General features: G+C 40.8%; 1 protein-coding gene across 4 annotated transcripts in view; it reads right to left on the bottom strand.

Moving 5' to 3' along the window:
* Window positions 1–3617: 3617 nt before the first annotated feature.
* csnk1a1 (casein kinase 1, alpha 1) overlaps window positions 3618–16988 on the bottom strand; it is a 28993-nt gene continuing 15622 nt past the window's right edge. Inside the window, exons 5-11 of one of the 4 annotated variants that reach the window (XM_005944923.3) lie at window positions 14241–14324; window positions 9414–9553; window positions 9093–9171; window positions 8773–8847; window positions 8389–8495; window positions 7945–8093; window positions 3618–4789 (exon numbers count right to left, since the gene is read on the bottom strand). In XM_005944923.3, coding sequence (XP_005944985.1) covers window positions 4782–4789; window positions 7945–8093; window positions 8389–8495; window positions 8773–8847; window positions 9093–9171; window positions 9414–9553; window positions 14241–14324 — 642 coding nt within the window. In that variant the 3' untranslated portion in view covers window positions 3618–4781. Of the gene's footprint in view, window positions 4790–7939; window positions 8094–8388; window positions 8496–8772; window positions 8848–9092; window positions 9172–9413; window positions 9554–14240; window positions 14325–16988 lie in introns of those variants that run through there. The other 3 variants (XM_005944925.3, XM_005944926.3, XM_005944924.3) reach the window with 3 other exon arrangements.

The following is a 16988-nucleotide window of genomic DNA, read 5'->3' as shown; positions in this document are numbered from 1 at the left end:
TTATTTACACACAATTGATTAAGTTCAGCTTCACGACTCGGCTGCTTTTCTCTTTTATAAATATGTGTGTGAGTGTGCACAGATGTGACATCCCTCTTGCTCTCTTGCAAAGCCTTAAGCGCGTGTCCATGAATCACACGTGCCCACGTGGGCATAGTCAGGTACCCTGAAGCCACATAAGTACCAGAAGCAACGACCAGTGGGGAGTGGCAGGGAAGGAGATCCTCTCCGCTCTTTATAACAATGTCCCAGAGTAACCAAAGCTCAATGAGCCCCAGATCCAGGCTCACCCACAGACACAGAACCTGCACAAAGACACATGTCCACCCCCTGAAGTGTGGATGGATTGGTGCATCCCAAACCCAGCCTGCTCCCCTGCCCTACTTGTCCGTGTGAAAAGTGGTCTGTTGGATGCATGTATAGGTGCACTGAATACACAAATGACAATGGACAACATTAATGACCACAAGTAGATGAACCCTACTGGTTTTTGGTAATGACATAACCTTTTCTCTAGCACCACCATCAGGTCAAAGTTTCAATTTTAGGTTCAGTGCATCTTCAAAATCCTTCCTCCATTTTTTTCTAATTCGGGGTGCACATCCACCACATCCACCCTTCAGAAGGAATCCTGCTGAATTTCCTGATCCTAGACCAGGGGTGTCAAACTCAAATACACAGTGGGCCAAAATTCAAAACTGGAACAAAGTCGCGGGCTAAAGCTAATATTTATTGAAATATATTTATTGCTCCAGATATAAGAATGAATCTTTTCTTATGGACTCAAAAACGTTTTGCTGAAAAGCTGAATATGGAACAAGCAAAGCTTAATACTAGACAATATATATATTAGCTGTATAATACCAGTAGGCCAGCTTTGGTGTGGCTTCGCGGGCCAAATGTAATTAGCCAAATTTGGCCCGCGGGCCAGAGTTTGACACCTATGTCCTAGACCCTCTGCTGCAGCGCCGCAGCATCGCTTTCACTCACCTCTCCTCTTTAAAAAAATATGGGCAACGGCAGAGTTGAACAGTGCTTTTATTGTTGGTTTGCTTTTGTGTGTGTGGGGGGGGCATCAGTTAAATAGTCGGGACATGAAGTTCTTGTCCAGCAGTCACGTTTGTCTGCACTGCAGCACACAGGATGTGCAGGGGTCATGCTAGTCTTAGAATAATTTCTGGTGGGACAAACTTGGCTCCTGCCACGTTTCCTGCCTGTGGATTGTACCACTGATTCTGACGTGTTACAATCCACAGGCAGGAGAGGTGGCAGGGCTGTTCGTCTTCGTCTGTCCCACACGATGGCCGCCCACCGCCGCATGAGAAATATCAGGTCTGACTGAGCAGGTGAGAGTATAGGTCGCACACTTCAATACTTGGATGTGAACCACTCGCAAGCCACACGGCAGAAGTATCAAAGTTCTCATGGGAACGTTTCCCCCAACATCGCACACGCAGGTGTAAAGATTCAAGGTCACAGACATGCTTTCCACAGATAAAACAACCCCAGAGGAGCACCGATGTATGCAAAATGTGTTCAGCTCATTGGAAACATATAAAAAGTTGATGCTCATGAAATATGAAGCCGAAAAAAGTTTAACTTTTTTTAAAATCTCTAATTATTTTTCGGATGCTAAAAATTGAACGGGGTGAACGTGACCCGAGGATTACAGGAGCGTTAGAGGTGAAACAGTGGCTGCCAGCGATGGCTGATATTAGCTTACAATAGAAACACAAAGTCCTGTCTTTAAGCATTTTACACAATAATGTGTCTGACGTGCTTCTCCACATTGGATCTTCACTTCATGCCTTTATATTTTGTCCTGTTGGGTTACAGATGAATAATTTGCTTTAAGATCAAACGTAAAACTCTTCTTTACTCCTGACACTTGTTCTTACTCCTCGGGCCACAGGAGTGCGATGGAGGCTGTTCCTTACCTGTTGCCATCACGAAGCATATCGGGCTCCATGGATGATCTCTCTTCCTCTGCTCGTGCACACGATGAACATACAGGAAACTTGAGTTTGTTGAACATTCTTCCTACAAAAGGCCCACAAAGTGTTTTTGATGTAACTGGAGAAAGATGCTGACCTTGAAGGTAAAAACAGTTCCAGTAACGGACTCTTAATGTTGTTAAAAATAACGCGTTACATCTTCTGCTGTATTGGTGCCGTTTCAGCCCCATAACAAACATACCTGATGTTGTTCCAGGAGCATAATTAGAACTGACAAATGACCTGGTCATGTCCAAAAGACAACAGTGGGGACGTTTCTTGAACACCAACAGAATGCTCAGCAGTCACTTCAGCTTTTCAAGGTTCTTCGGTTACATTTTGGTCAGGCAACAGAACTACTCAGATTTAGCGTCACTTAAGGTTTGGAGTTCAAATAAACACTTTGTGTTGGTATGTCAAACCTACGTCAGGACAGCTGTGCAGAATATCAGTGATTTCCAGGTGAAGTCACAAATTGTTACAAAAACAGCCGAGGAACCACAAACACCAACAGGCACATCAGACTGTTGCTGGGACGTCCACTCGTGTTTATACTTTGCCCATCGTACTGAGTTACCTGCTCACTGCTCTCCAGGAATAACGGCTCATTGGAAACTAAGCTTGTTTGACTGTTGGGGGCTGATGGAGGTCGCCTGTAAAACACAACCTCTGTATAACGCATGGAGCATGCAAAGGATGGAGACACGTCGGTATTTATGGATCTGGTCTCCTGTCACCAGGATTCCATATTTGGTGGCGATTGTGCAGACGTTCATGGTTTGTACTGCCGTGTTATGCAAACTGCAAAGTTGTGTTGTTATGTTGTTTTGTTTCAGCTGGACCCCAAACAGAGACAAGTCGACCCAACAGCTGCAGTAGGATCTCACACACATCCAAACATTCAGTGGAAACTGCTTACACTAAATGATACAAATGTGCAAACTTGCACATCGTTTGTGCTGTTTCCTGCAGGTTTTGAACAGTGTGCAACAGCTCACATTCATATAACGCAAACTACAGAGCACCGTGTGTTGTGCACACTGTTGCTTTGCAGCAGCTGTGCTGCCGTCAGGTTCGTGTCCAACATTCACATTAGTTTGATCTGTATTCAGGCTCCATCTCGGTGCAAGCGTTTCCGTCCTTAACTTGAACTATAATTCGTGCTCTGCGTCACAAGTTGCAGTTTAGCTCACTGTGTTTCTGTACAGGTCACATCCCAACCCCAACAAGGCGGGTTGTTCCAGAGTCACATGCTAACAGTAGCAAGGTGAGGCACAGATGATCAATTTAGTTTGATGCAGTCAGGTTGGACTTAAATATTACTGTTAATAAATGAATAGTTTCTACATTAACAGCACGACAGGAGACATGCCTTTAAATACACCCAGTTTCAACCTTTGCAGGTCATCCAGTCTTTCTGATCTAAATCATTCTTAAGAACAAAAAATCAAAATCAAAAACAAAAGCGTCTCAACATTTATTCAGTAATAAGTTGTTTGGTCGAATGTTGGGTACGAGGCTACAGTGCTAATCGGTGTACAGTGTATAAGACTCAATGATGACGAGAAGCTTTTTCCACCGTTGGAAACAGAAAAGAAGAAAAAATAATCAAAGACAACCATATATTTTATAATCACTGAATCTTTATAATAAAGGACATCTCTGAGCAAGAAAAACTGTTTCCCAGTGTTCTTTATACACCTAACAAGCGACTGGTATACGTGTGATAACTTGGACTCAATCTTGAGACGGTGCTTTAAACAGTTTGGTCTCATGATGCAGCACACTGAACCTAAAGCCCGAAAAAAGGGACAAGGGGAAAAACAAAACAGTAAGTTAAAAATTCACGTTGGTATACTAAAGAACAGCAGAAGGGGGATTTTAACACCATGTGAATATCCCGAATATTCAGGTGAACATGATTTCTTTACGGTGCTGCCTGCTGGGGAAAACAAACACCAAGCAACAGACGCTCACATTCATGCCTGGCTGGTGCTTTCTACACAGTTTTCATGTGAAGGTGGCTGATAAGAACTTGTGCTTGCTCTGAGTTATGTAATATTTTTATTGGCATTTATGGAGAAGATTTAACAACAGATTTATCATTCAGAGCTCTAGAGAGGGAGAGAGCCGGAGCATCATTCTACCATTGACTGCCATCCACTGCTTATTAACAGGCAAACTCCTAATCACCATAGGAAAACAAAACCAGAAGAAAAAAAATCAACATTTGATTTTTTTTTAGTAAATAACATCCAGGGGTGTGTCATTCAATTATATAAGAAACAAAAGGGAGAACAGGTTGTAGGCTTACATGTTTAACATTTGGTAAAAGGAGGGAGTGAAATAACTGAATGGGAAGAGAAGAGATGCTTTGAGATGTTTCTACTGGGAGAGGAAGAACAGAAAAATGGTCAGTTGATCTCAACTTCAGTTTCCAAAGAAACAAAGTCAACACTGAGAGGAGAACAGAGACAGAAGGATGGATGGGGGAGGGCATGTGTGTTGGGGAGGGGGGGGCTACAGCCTCCACATCCTAAAAAAACCAAAAGCCCAAAAAAAAAAAAAAAAAAAAAAAACTCTTCCAGAGTGGAGGGTTTATTATATATACACATATATGAATATATAGATAACACAGCTGACAAAGGTGTGTGTAAATCTATATATTTCCATTACATAGACAGTTATGATGGAAGGAAAGACTTTCTTGTTTGTCGCTTATCCAGGAAGGGAGACTTATTAGTCCTGGTCACCAACACTTCAGGAGCTCTGCTCAGAGCAGACCCCTCAAAAACCTGGAGACAGACAGAAGCATCATTACCACAGTTGTTCAGGAGCACAGAGATGGACAAACTGAACACCCACACCAGCGAGGGAAGCATGTAGCGCAGTGAAAGCAAAAGGCCAGCAGCAAAGAACTACAACCAGCACACAGGTGTAGAACACAGGAGGTGTATCAGTGTCCTACAGCGCTAGTTCCCTACAAACGTCTTGTTGCATGCTCAGTCATCCAGGTGAGCAACTCTGAAAAGGCCCAGACGAACAGCATCGACCTTTTGGGATTCCCCAGGAAAGTCCATCAAGCTCCCTGCGGTTTCATTTCAAACTAGAGTTACTGAAACAACATCAGTACTCTCAACTAGTGTGAGACTACACAGGTAACACGAGCATGTTTAACCATACAGCCCGCACTATACCAAAATAACTACAAAACCCAGACATTCTAACTACATGTAGCATTCCCATCATACATTTAATGTAGGATATTTAGCAGCACTTGGTGAGCTCACCGATGTGCACTACCAAAGTTGTAGAACACCCCAGTGTTTGCAGTTTTTATTGAAACTGACGCAGTTTAATGTCTCACTGTATTCTGACATGAAAGAAACTGGAGTTAAAAAAGAAATCATGGAATCAATTTATAGACTAAAGTTGGGCGATGTGTAAAAATATTCCAACCGACAATTGTCAGTCCAATAAAAGACGACAGGCGATACGGACGCACAGACTTTCTGATGGGCGGAGCGATGTAATCACGCACGGACGGACTTGTGCATTTAGAATTTAGACGTTTTGTTTGGAGGGAATATTTCACCTTCCTGTTTCAGTATTAACACAGATACTTGTTTATTTGAGATGCACCAAATCACACAAAAGACTTAACATCTGAGTTTGTTTCCTTTAATGATGGCTGGAAGAGACATTTTGAATTTTAACAGACTTTTTATTTAATCTTTGTATTTGTTGTTTGGTCGAGTGTCAGAGACACTGTAAACAGAGTGGGAAAGAGAAGCAGCATTGTGCTTTTTTATTTAAATGTTTTTCTGAACATTTCTTTCTGTCATGAGTTTGTAAATGGACGGGGTTCAAGTCTGGAGTCTGTGCTGGACGCTCCGTGTTTCCAAGCTCACCATCTTGTTCTTTTTCCTGAGGAGGTTCTGACTAACTAGGTTCATGTAGGCATTAGTAGCACCAGCTCTCAAGGCTTGAACCTCCATTGATGCAGAGAAGCTTTAAATTGTTAACACATTGTGTGCTCCCTGAAAAAGGCCTTTTTGAATAATTCTGAAATGCAGTTTCCAGTCTTAGGCAACCTTACCTTCTTTTAAACCTCTGGCAGTTCACCACTGTCCTTTGCACCATTTCAAGTTCTTCACTGGACTTGAACGACTTGAATTGCAATAAATAACTGGAAAATTTGGGGTTGCTCTTTAAAAAACAACAACATATATATTTTATTTAGTGAAGAAAGGACAGGAAAGCGGGGGCAGAAAGGGCTGTGGGTCGGACTCGAACCCGGGCCGGCCGCTCTCAGCAGTATGGCACGTGGTCGCCCGCTGAGCTAAACCAGCGTCCTAAAACTGGGGTGCTCTAAAACTTGACGGTAGTGCACATGCACAACATGTGCGTGCCAATGTTACATCGAACCATGCTGTAAACTAAACTACTTTAAATGGTGACATATTGCATCTCACCTGAACCACAACATGCCATCCACAGACAGACCGGTATGTCAGTACTCTATATGCTGGCGTACATGTACCACTTTGTTGCAACAAACTGCATGTGGCTGTTCAGCTCTGTGTGGAGTTTGCATGTTCTTCCTGTGCCTGCAGGAACATGGCACATGGCTGTGCAATAGCCTGATGACTCTGTCCAGGTCTTCTCTGTAGCACAAGCTAAACTAAAGTAGCATCACAAACAGCACTGCATGAGAGCAGCTGTTTTTGACACTGCCCTCTGGTGACTGCAACCAACTATGACATGTAGATTATGGTGTGCAAAACGTTGAGCACAAGATCAACAGACGAACACGCTGATCACTTGATAGATATTAAATGCTGCGCGCCTTCTAGACTGGTCTTATTCTCAAAGCCATTTTTCACTACAGAGCAACAAAAGAACATGCTCGTGGTCATATGTGTGCTGTCACGAGGTCCTGCTACAGCAAGACTGTCACAGCCTCAAGTCTGGTGGGGCCAAAATGGGTTCTAATGCAAACTGGGCCACGTGATGCTGCTGTCACAATGATGCATTTGAGTGATCTGGGTTTAGAAGAAATTAAAGACAAAAGGCACATAATTTACAGTCAGTATTGGGCAGAATTTACAGCCTTATAATCAGTAAATAAATACATACAACTTTGAATGATGTCAAGCTCTGACATTCAAACAGTACACACGTGCACACACGTCTCTGTGTATACATATGTACACGTGTGTTCCCTTTGCATCTTTATGTAGATAGAAGCAGAGAAATCCCTGTTAAACAGGGCGCTGCATCAAAAACATCTGATGCAGCCACTTTTGAAATTCCTGATATGTTGCTATTTGTTGATGTTATTCAATTTGTCAAATGTGTACAAAAATGTTTTTACACACAAACGCAGCAGCAGCCTACAGCTGCCATTGCCATACAGTGTAACCATCTCAATCATGTAACATGGAGCAGCAAGAGACAACATGTTCAGCATTTTCATTTGGATAGGAAATGTTAGCGACTGCAGAAGAATCAGGAATGATAGTTGGTCAGTATTAAAACATTGCGACAGCAGAGAAAGCCTGTAGTCCAACCCCCAAAAAGGACAGAATAGCATGACAGCAAAGTTAGTAGTCAAATTCCCCAAGGACGTCTTTGCTTCCAATTAAATCTTTCTCTCTTTTCCAATATTATTATTATTATTATCATTAATATTATTGTGCCTCAGGCTTATAATGTGGCTTGACTTTATTTCAGCAACAATATCCTTTTTGCTGTACATTTCCAATTTGGTGCTTGTTTGTTCTCCAGGGGCACTGGGGCATGGAATAGGGAATTCTAATAATAAAACAAAACAATAAAACAAACAAACAAAATAAACCCAGTATCTAAAAGTCCTGAATATAATGCTGAATGACTATATGAGCTATTGGCGCCTGTAAAAAACGTCACTTGGCTGTTTGCTACTAACCTTTCATGTTAGGCTTGGGTTTGTCAGTTTGCTTGCCTGTGGGGGTTTGTGCCTGCTGGCCCTGGCCCCCGGAGGAGGCCCCCTGCTGAGCGGCTTTCTGTTTCAGCATGGTCCAGTCAAATGTGTAGTCATACTGGTGGTTCAGAGTCCTTAAAACACACACACACAGAAATAATATACCAACGTTAACATTGAACAGTTTAAAATAATTTTGTAGGAAAGAAACAGAAATAATATGGGAAACATTTTAGTTTATTCAAACGCATACAAATCCGTCTGTACTAAAAGTTTGCAATTGCATACAAAAGATTGCCATTGCTGATCCATTAGCTAATGTAGTAAAAGCACGTGTTGGGGTTAACTACTGGAAACTGCATTTAGCTCTCAAAGCTGACGACCCCAAAACTGACAGCCATGTACAGAAAGTTGGACACGTGTGTTCACCTGAAGAGGATGCGAAACAGCTGGCGCAGATACATGTAGTCTGGAGCCTCCTCAAAGCGCAAGCCACGGCAGTAGTTTAGATACATGGCAAATTCTGCTGGGAAACCCTGGAAATATGCATTCATACAACTGAGTGTGCACTGCTTTGATCATGGTGCCTGTTTAACCCTGTAAGATGTGACATAACTGCAACAAAAGGCCATTTTCATTAGACTTTTTAAACTGAAGGGTTTATTGGCCTGACTAATGTTACATGTAAAATTCAAAGTGTTCTTTTTGCTAGCTCTGGCATCCTTGTACAGTCTATTTAGGTTTCTCTCTGTGTGGGCACACTGAACATGTAGGTCTCAAACTCTTGGTGTTGTGGGGTTAAAGTGTTTTTACCTTACAGAGGACCTCAACTGGAGTGGACATCTTCTTTTCTGAAATCTTTTCATACTTCTGCTTCTTTGTGGCAGCCTGGACAACACAAAAGTACAAACAGCATGTTTACGCCACAACCCACTGTTACACTAAATGCACTCAGGCTACAGGTGCACTGCGTCTGAGCCAGAGAGAAGTTACAATCAGTGCATCTCTAACTCATGTTAGTGAGCGATACCACAAAGCATCATGGTGTGCTGCGTCTGTAGTTTGTCTACCACACGTCCAGCACAAACAAAACTACCGTCTTTGCCTGCTGTGTGTCAAAGGCAGCGACATACCTTTAATCCCTGCCATGGCAGACTGGTTCTGTTGAAGTACATCAGCACGTAGCCTAGTGACTCCATATCATCACGGCGACTGAAGACAACAAAAGTGTTCATTGAGTACACAACGAGTGCATTAGTGTTTCCCTGACACCGTCAAAATATTCATTATTTTTCGTTCTCTTAGAAATGGTTGCTGTGGCAGTATTACGAAGAGAAAGATACAATGTAAACCAGAAAAAAGCCCATTTTTAAAAAAAATTGGCTTGATTTTTAACACTGCTGGAAAAAAAAGTAACCTATAATGTCCGTTGTCTATCAGATGTTTGCACAGACCTCTGCTCGATGCCCAGGTGCGCGTTGATGGAAGCATAGCGTGCCGTGCCAGTCAGGTTCTTGTCTTCTCTGTATGGGATGTGTTGTCGTGTTCGGTTGTCTCTGTACTTCTTTGCCAAACCAAAGTCAATAAGGAACAACTGATGGAGAGGGACAGAAGACTAGTTAGTTGTCGGTTACCGACGAACAAAGAGTTCTTTCATTAAAATCATCCTTTTTGTCCTTCTGTAAAACAAATGCTAACATTACTCAACGATGAACGTAACCCTGTGATGGTGTCGATATGCAGAAGCGTACGGGTTGCTGCTCAGCGGAGTGTGCTTGGAGGGTGGGGGCACTGCACTCTTATTCTGGAACATTACGATTCATTTATATGAACTGACACTAGTCTCAGGTGAAATTGTCTTAAATGACTGTATAAAGCCATTTTGATAATCGATCTATTACTCCACTACTGATTCTCTAGTTTGCGTTTACAGCACTGTGCAAAAGTCTGGAAAAAGCTGTCATTTATTCTTTGTTGCGTAAATGGGTGCAGTGATTTATTGACACATGCAACTAATACATGGACAAACAAAACAACAAAACAAGTTAACAAGCTTCAGAGTGTATTTGGTAGTGAGCACCCTTAATCTTCAACACAGCCTAAAGCTTTTGGTAATATTTAAAGTTGCCTTCTGGGACGACTGGCCGAGCTTCATTTGGAGGCGAGCCGTCTTTTGTTCCACTCTCTCAATATGACACCACCTGGCTTCAATAATAATGCAGCCTGGGTTCACAGTTCCACCGTTTTATTTTGGGGGTACCCCCCTATCAGATATGCCTTTACCTCAAAGTGTCTTTGCAATCACTGTCATGTTTAAAACTAAAGCTAGAAACTTTCCACATGGCATTGGTCCAAAATCTCACGCAGTCCTCTGCATTCACACCATTACCAAATTTTACCAACGTTACTGGCTGAAACACAAACCATGGCAGTATGTCCACTGTGCTGTACAGATGACGGCACACACTGAATTACAGCTGCCACTGATTACTGTAATAATCTGGTATTCCATTGATTAAGTAACCAGGTAAGTAGCTGGATAAAGAGTATCCAGTCTTATTAAATGAGCAATAATAAATATGACAAAACAAACAAACTGCTCATTAATCTCCATTAGTGTTGGTCATGTTACTTAACAGAAGTAATTAGATACTGATTACTTTCTTGAAGATGTAATCAGTAATCCATAACTTCACTGATTATTTTTTCAAAATTAGTTACTTTATTACTTTTTAAAAACATGATACACAACCTGAATACGTAATAAAGCAACAGACCTTTGAGCCCAGTTTTTTTCTGCATAATCATATAACATTTAGTTAAACTTGTTTTAATCTTATAACTTTACGCAGATATCAAGTCATACTGAGCTGCAAAGGTAGAAACTACAATCAGTTTTTAGCAGTGACTTTTATATTTCCTTTATACATAAAAAAAAAAATCCAGTTGACAATAAAACTGTCTTCTTAAAGAGTAATCTGGCCAAGAGGGCAGCAGAAAAAAACCCGCAACCAATACAACAGTTATGTTGTAAACATATTTTAAGTGGCCAAAAAGGACCGGATCGATTATAATGTCGGTACAATAACACAAGATTTGTAAAGATACATATAAAATTGCCTGTTTTTCAAGTAACGTCTTTGTAAATCCTGTTCAGTAAAGTCTATTTACCAATATAAGTAAACACACGGAAATACCGGAAATCAGTTTTTGACAACCGGCGTGCTCGGTGCTCGCTCAGATTTGAAGTTTCATTTCTTCCCATGCAGTAGGGGTGGGGGAAAAAATCGATACTGTGTAGCATCGTGATATTTTGTTTGCTAATAATGTATCGATACAGCAGAAATCGATATTTTGTTACAAAAAAGGTTTTTGTGGACTCTGACTTCAGAGCACGTTGATCCTTTTTCTGAGCAAGAATCCTGACACTGTCCAAATGTGTTTAACTGTTTTTTGGCAGCAATAAACACGACAGTTTACTTATTTTAATTTAAGACATGTTTTATTTTAATTAAGTTTAAAACTTTTTTATTTAATGTAAAATTATATTTTGTTTTAATTTACTTTCAAGTTCTTCAGTTGCTGAAGGGGCTGCATAGTTTTCACATTGCATAGTTCAGAATAGCTGTAATTGTACCAGATGGTTGCATTCAGTTAGGTTGGACTAGACTGTAATACAAACCGTTCAGTTTGTCAACAATAAAACTGAAATGAGAGAAAGACTGAGTGCGAGACTTTGATATTAGATAAAATGAATATTGATCAAGTTTACCTTTATGGACAGAATCTGAATATCGCAAAATATTTTTAAATTTCGCAATAATATCGTATCGTGAGTTAAGTATCGTGATAATATCGTATCGTGGGATATATGGTGATTCCCACCTCTACCATGCAGATGTTTGTCAGTTTTTACAGAATCAAACTCAAAGTACTGTCAGTGCGTCCACGCTTTAAACGCTGCATGGTCGTACTCTCTTGCACACGTCACACGCGCTTACGTCATCGTCATGAGACACACTCACAAATAAAATCACGACGGTTTAGTAATGCGGTGTGCTTACGGGAAAGTAACAGTAATCTAATTACTTTTTTGGAAGAGTAATCTTACTTGTTACTTAAAAGTAATCGGACACTTCTGCCCATTCTCCATTTTAGAAACTGCAATATGTAATCGTTTAACTGCATAACATTTGTCAAAAAAACCCAAAAACTTTCCGATGTATTTTTGCTCTTTTAGAATTTCTTTTAAAAAACAAAAACACCAAACCAAAAAAAACAACCCCACCCTTAAATGCTAAATACAAAAAAAAATCAAAAACAAAACCCCCAAAGTCAAATAAAGGCTTGATCACAACACTTTAAAATATCAGTACCTTCATTAGGTTACACCCATGCTAGCAATGTCAAAATCTTACGTCGCCTGGCTCTTGACTTAATCAGAAAACTTGACCTCTGATCTTCAAGTCAAGGTCGGTGAGATTCAAACTCGCCCAAGAGTTTTAGCAGAAGCACCAATGATATCAATTTGAAAATCCCAGGCGGCTTCCTCTAGTTATGGCATTCACAAAATGTTCAGAAAACTTGACCTCCGTCCTTGGCCTTGAGGTCAAAGTCACTGAAGTCACTGGTAGGGGGATTTTAAGTCGATACACCTGTGGTATCTATGTACCTATGTCACCTCGCTCTCAAGCTGTCACATTCACAAACATAGGCATCCAAACTGCCCACACAACCAGCATCATGATGTCAACACCCCCGTTGACCTTTTACGGCTGAGGGGTCCAGAGGAAGACATTTCCAACAACAGGAATTACAACTGGATGCACACTCACAGCCAATATAATACTGCCATTTATGACCGGGGGGGGGATAAATAAATAAATGAATAGCTCCCTCCCAAATGTGAGATGGTCAAGGGGTTGGGGGGGGGGAAAAAAAAAAAAAAAAAAAAAAAAAAGAAGAAATTAAGGTGTCTCATCTCTGTAATTTAGGCTTGCAGCCATAATTCTACAGTGTTCACACACAAACACCCTGTTACAACATGACCAAACCTGCAATCCTATCAAGACAGAAATCCTACTCACTCCAAGACTGGAGTGAGCACACCTACAGTTCACTATACTGGCCCATTTAATTTTCCACAACTGACAAATAGTCATTATTTGATATGAGTTTTAAGCACCAGATACACTGCTCAAAAAACAAAGTACTGGTGACTACCAGTGACGACCCCTCAGACCTAAGTAGACACTTATTGCATCAATTTGAAAATCCAAGGCAACTTTCTTGATTGCATTGACAGGATTTTCAGAAAAACCCTGACCTCTGACATTGGTTGTGTTGGTGGTAATGAAATTAACCGATGCACTAGACGGGCAACAATAAGGCTTCTTTTTTTAAAGTAGTTTTTATATTTGGCTATGGTCAGTGTCACTACAGGTAGCATGACATGATAACTGGACTCTACAGAGGTCGCACGTGCAGTTCACCTTCACTGGGATGACATATCAATAATGTCCCCCGCACAACCTCAGCTTAGCTGTAAGACTTTGAATGCCTCTTATTGAAAGATTTCATTTTAGGCTTAGAAAACCAAACACAGCAACTATAAGCGACCTTTAAAAAGGGGGATAAGAACCAGGCAACTTTAATGCCTCAACATTGAGGCACTAAAGCAGGTCAAACAGTTTATCACTGTATGTCAATCACGTTAAATGCGATTTGCTGCTGTCCTGCTGGCACATAAAGACACCAGTCTTATTGGTGAGAAAGAAATAAACTTCCATTTTTCCTTTTCTGTGTGAAATAGACTTACACAGTGCACACTGGTCTGTCAGTCCCACCACCCACCAGTACTGGTAAAGTATTAAACACTTAACAAGAATCAACCAGAACATTAGATTCTATGATTCTGCTGTTTCTCCAGTGTTTGTTCCTGTTAGCTCACTGACTTCTTGTTATTAAAATTAGGTTTGATTCATCGCTAAAACAAAATAAAAATAGTCATTTCACTTCCTCTTAGGCCAATGAGGACAATCAGGCACTCGTGTATAATTTAGATGAATGCAGCGTCTTTGTTACATCACATGGCAATGACAACTACTTCTTAGCCAATGCTAACAAGATTCACACTGTTAGATGGAGTACATACGCTGGGCATTATGCAACTGCAAGATGGGTGCTGGTGGGCTAATTCATTTTAAACCAGTGTAGTAAAATATGATTGCAAAGCGACAACTGCAGTTGTGAGGCAGCTGGTGTTGTGGTAAAGGTCACACCTGGTTTAATCCTGAGAAAGATGGATCCTGAGAAGAGCTAACAGCCAAGCTTCTTTTCCTCTTCCCCACTGACGAGTCTAAACACTAGGGCAGACAGTAGAGGGGCAGGGGTCAAAATTACACAGCCTCCATCCACCTTCAGTTACAGTTAACATGAGTACAACAGGCAGTTCTGTTTGTACCCACATTGTTTTCTCCTTTAACAACTAACACTGTCCTGTAGAGCTAGGATATGCACTGGCTTTTGTACATGCGATGCTGGATCTAAATAAGAAATACACTTTAAATAACCGTGCTACAGATTTGATCATTCTGGCCACCTGTCTAGAAGAAATCATATTATGGTTTTCTTCTGTCAGGACAACCATGGAAAGATCAGATCAAAAGTGTGTGTGTAGTATGGGACACATGGATGCTTCAGTATGATGTCTGACAAACACTTGGGGGAAATAGACAGCAAGTGCCATATCTCACTAAAGACCTGGGCACAAGTGGGGTTTTGGTAAACTGGTAGTGACGAGTGGTGAAGAGTATTTGATATTAACATAAAGCATGTAAAAAACAAAAAGCAAATTCATGGGTTAATGTCTTTTCTACAGTTAGGTTAGTATTGCCAAAAAACCAAAACCAAAAGTGGTTAATAAGTCACCTGTAAAGTCTGAAACCAACACCCAAGATTTCCTCTGATACAGTGCAACCTTACCAAAGATTTAAGGCTCTAGCAGAGGGACTAAGCTAATGTGTGGTTTGTGATTTGGTGATCTAAAAACAACAACAAACCCCAAATCTGGTTCTATTCAAGTTGGACATTCCCAGCACATAAATACTAATTTTTTAAAAATGTATTTTTTTAAAATGGTCAACACTGCATAAATCTGCTATGAAATATGACAGCTCTTATAACGGGCATGCGGCGTCATTTTAGCTCTTTAATAGGGGAGGTAGAAGCCAGCGAATGAGGACGTCCAGTGTTCTGTTACTGGCCTACTCAAGCTTACTTGCATTAGTGAAGAGCAATAGAGGTGCAATATTTACCCAGGGCATTCACATAGCACAGCAAACACAGAGCAAAGCTAAAATTCAATCTTTGACAAAATATACCCACCACACAGGTAACTTGCGTTTTTACTGGACACTTTCCTTGCCACAAACCAGTACGCACCAGTAACGCAGGCATAAATGACTCATGTTGGGATTTTTGGGGCCATGACCAAGCAAAGGAAGCCTCGGTCTAACATTAGGTGTGCCTCATCAGTATTATACTTCACATGGCAAGGTCTGTACACGCATGCACAACACTATACTAATTCAGCACAGCTCTGCTTTGTGAAGTGGACACAGATTAGACTACGAAGAAGCATTAAACAAATCCATGACTATAGTTTGCACATTGAGTAGAATCTGTGCCTAAATGAATACCAAACTGTCCTGAATAATAACCTTTTTCTTTTGATGAAAATGTTTTGTCCTGTTGGGACTTGTTGTTTCCATAATGACAGCACTCTTATTCACAGGGCCTGTGGGGTGGCTGCATATTAAGGAGTGGCCCAAAGCCTTACTTTCCTTAAAATTGTCAGGCCAGCTTCTTACTCTCATTTCTTTAGCAGTTATAACTCATCAGCATATTTCAATATTAGGAAGAACTTTCTGCATGTCAAAACAAAATATTCAAAAGCAAACTACACACAAAGTTGTAATTTTTAGGTTAAAAGCCTCCAAGTAATTGAACAAGGTTCTTAAAAAGGAAAGTTAGGATTTCCACTGGAAACCTTTATAAATACAACGCCTGAACTTAATGAAAAGCTTTACTTTTATCACTATTAAAACCCATCACCAAGTGCTCAGTTTCACCTTAATTTGACTAAAACTGCAAAGCAAACATAATACTCAGAATTTTGATTTACAGCAGCTTTTAACTTCTTGCATGCAAGCAGTGCAGAAAAAATGAGCAAGACAGGGACAACGTGACGGTAACTCAAACTCTTAACGGTTAAATGTTGGTAATACTGATCATATTAATAAGTATACACGAGCGTGGGACCCAAGATACACGTTTCTCAACTTCCAGATGAGTCACTCAAGTGACTATCAATGATTATGAAAAACATCCGATCTGGTACTAAATGTATCAGAGGCCTGTAATGTCCACAACTGAACAGCTGTCGATTCAAAGCACAGCAAATTGTTTCCAGTGTGGACACAGCTTTAGCACCACCTCCCTGTGATCTGTGTTATGTGCTCTACACCACTTGTGTCACACACCAGGCTGCGGGCCTAATCTGCCACGAGAGATTCAATACAAATATACATAAAGTGACAATAAACTACAAATCCCAAAACGCAAGCCGTCCCATGAAGAGACAGCAAACTGCCACTAGATTAAAGTGTTTCTAAGACACCACTGGGTTTAGTGACCATCTCAGGATTTCCAGATAAAGGAGAATCGATGCAGAAGGAAGGCTGTTTAATGAGAAATAGGAAAATGAATATTTGTTATTTAAGAAGAAAACCAAAACAGCTTGTGCTGTGAGCGTGTCGGTGGTGAGGGAGGTCGATATACGTTGTATTCCTTCACATGCATTTAAAAAAGAAAAAACATCAGTCATTTTAGTCTCCAACAAAAACAAAACGTGGTTCAAGAATTAAAGGCAGACTGCAACCTCAGCAGAATGTGTTCATCAAAGCTACAGCCCAGAGGGACACAGCACCAACAGTAGCTTTACTGTGGCCACTGCCCGTGGTTCAAAG

Source organism: Haplochromis burtoni, unplaced genomic scaffold, assembly GCF_018398535.1.
Source record: "Haplochromis burtoni strain Fernald_Lab_line unplaced genomic scaffold, NCSU_Asbu1 Contig_413, whole genome shotgun sequence".
Classification (NCBI taxonomy): Eukaryota; Metazoa; Chordata; class Actinopteri; order Cichliformes; family Cichlidae; genus Haplochromis; species Haplochromis burtoni.
The sequence above is the reverse complement of the archived record's forward strand: the minus strand, read 5'-3'. Positions and strand labels throughout refer to the sequence as shown.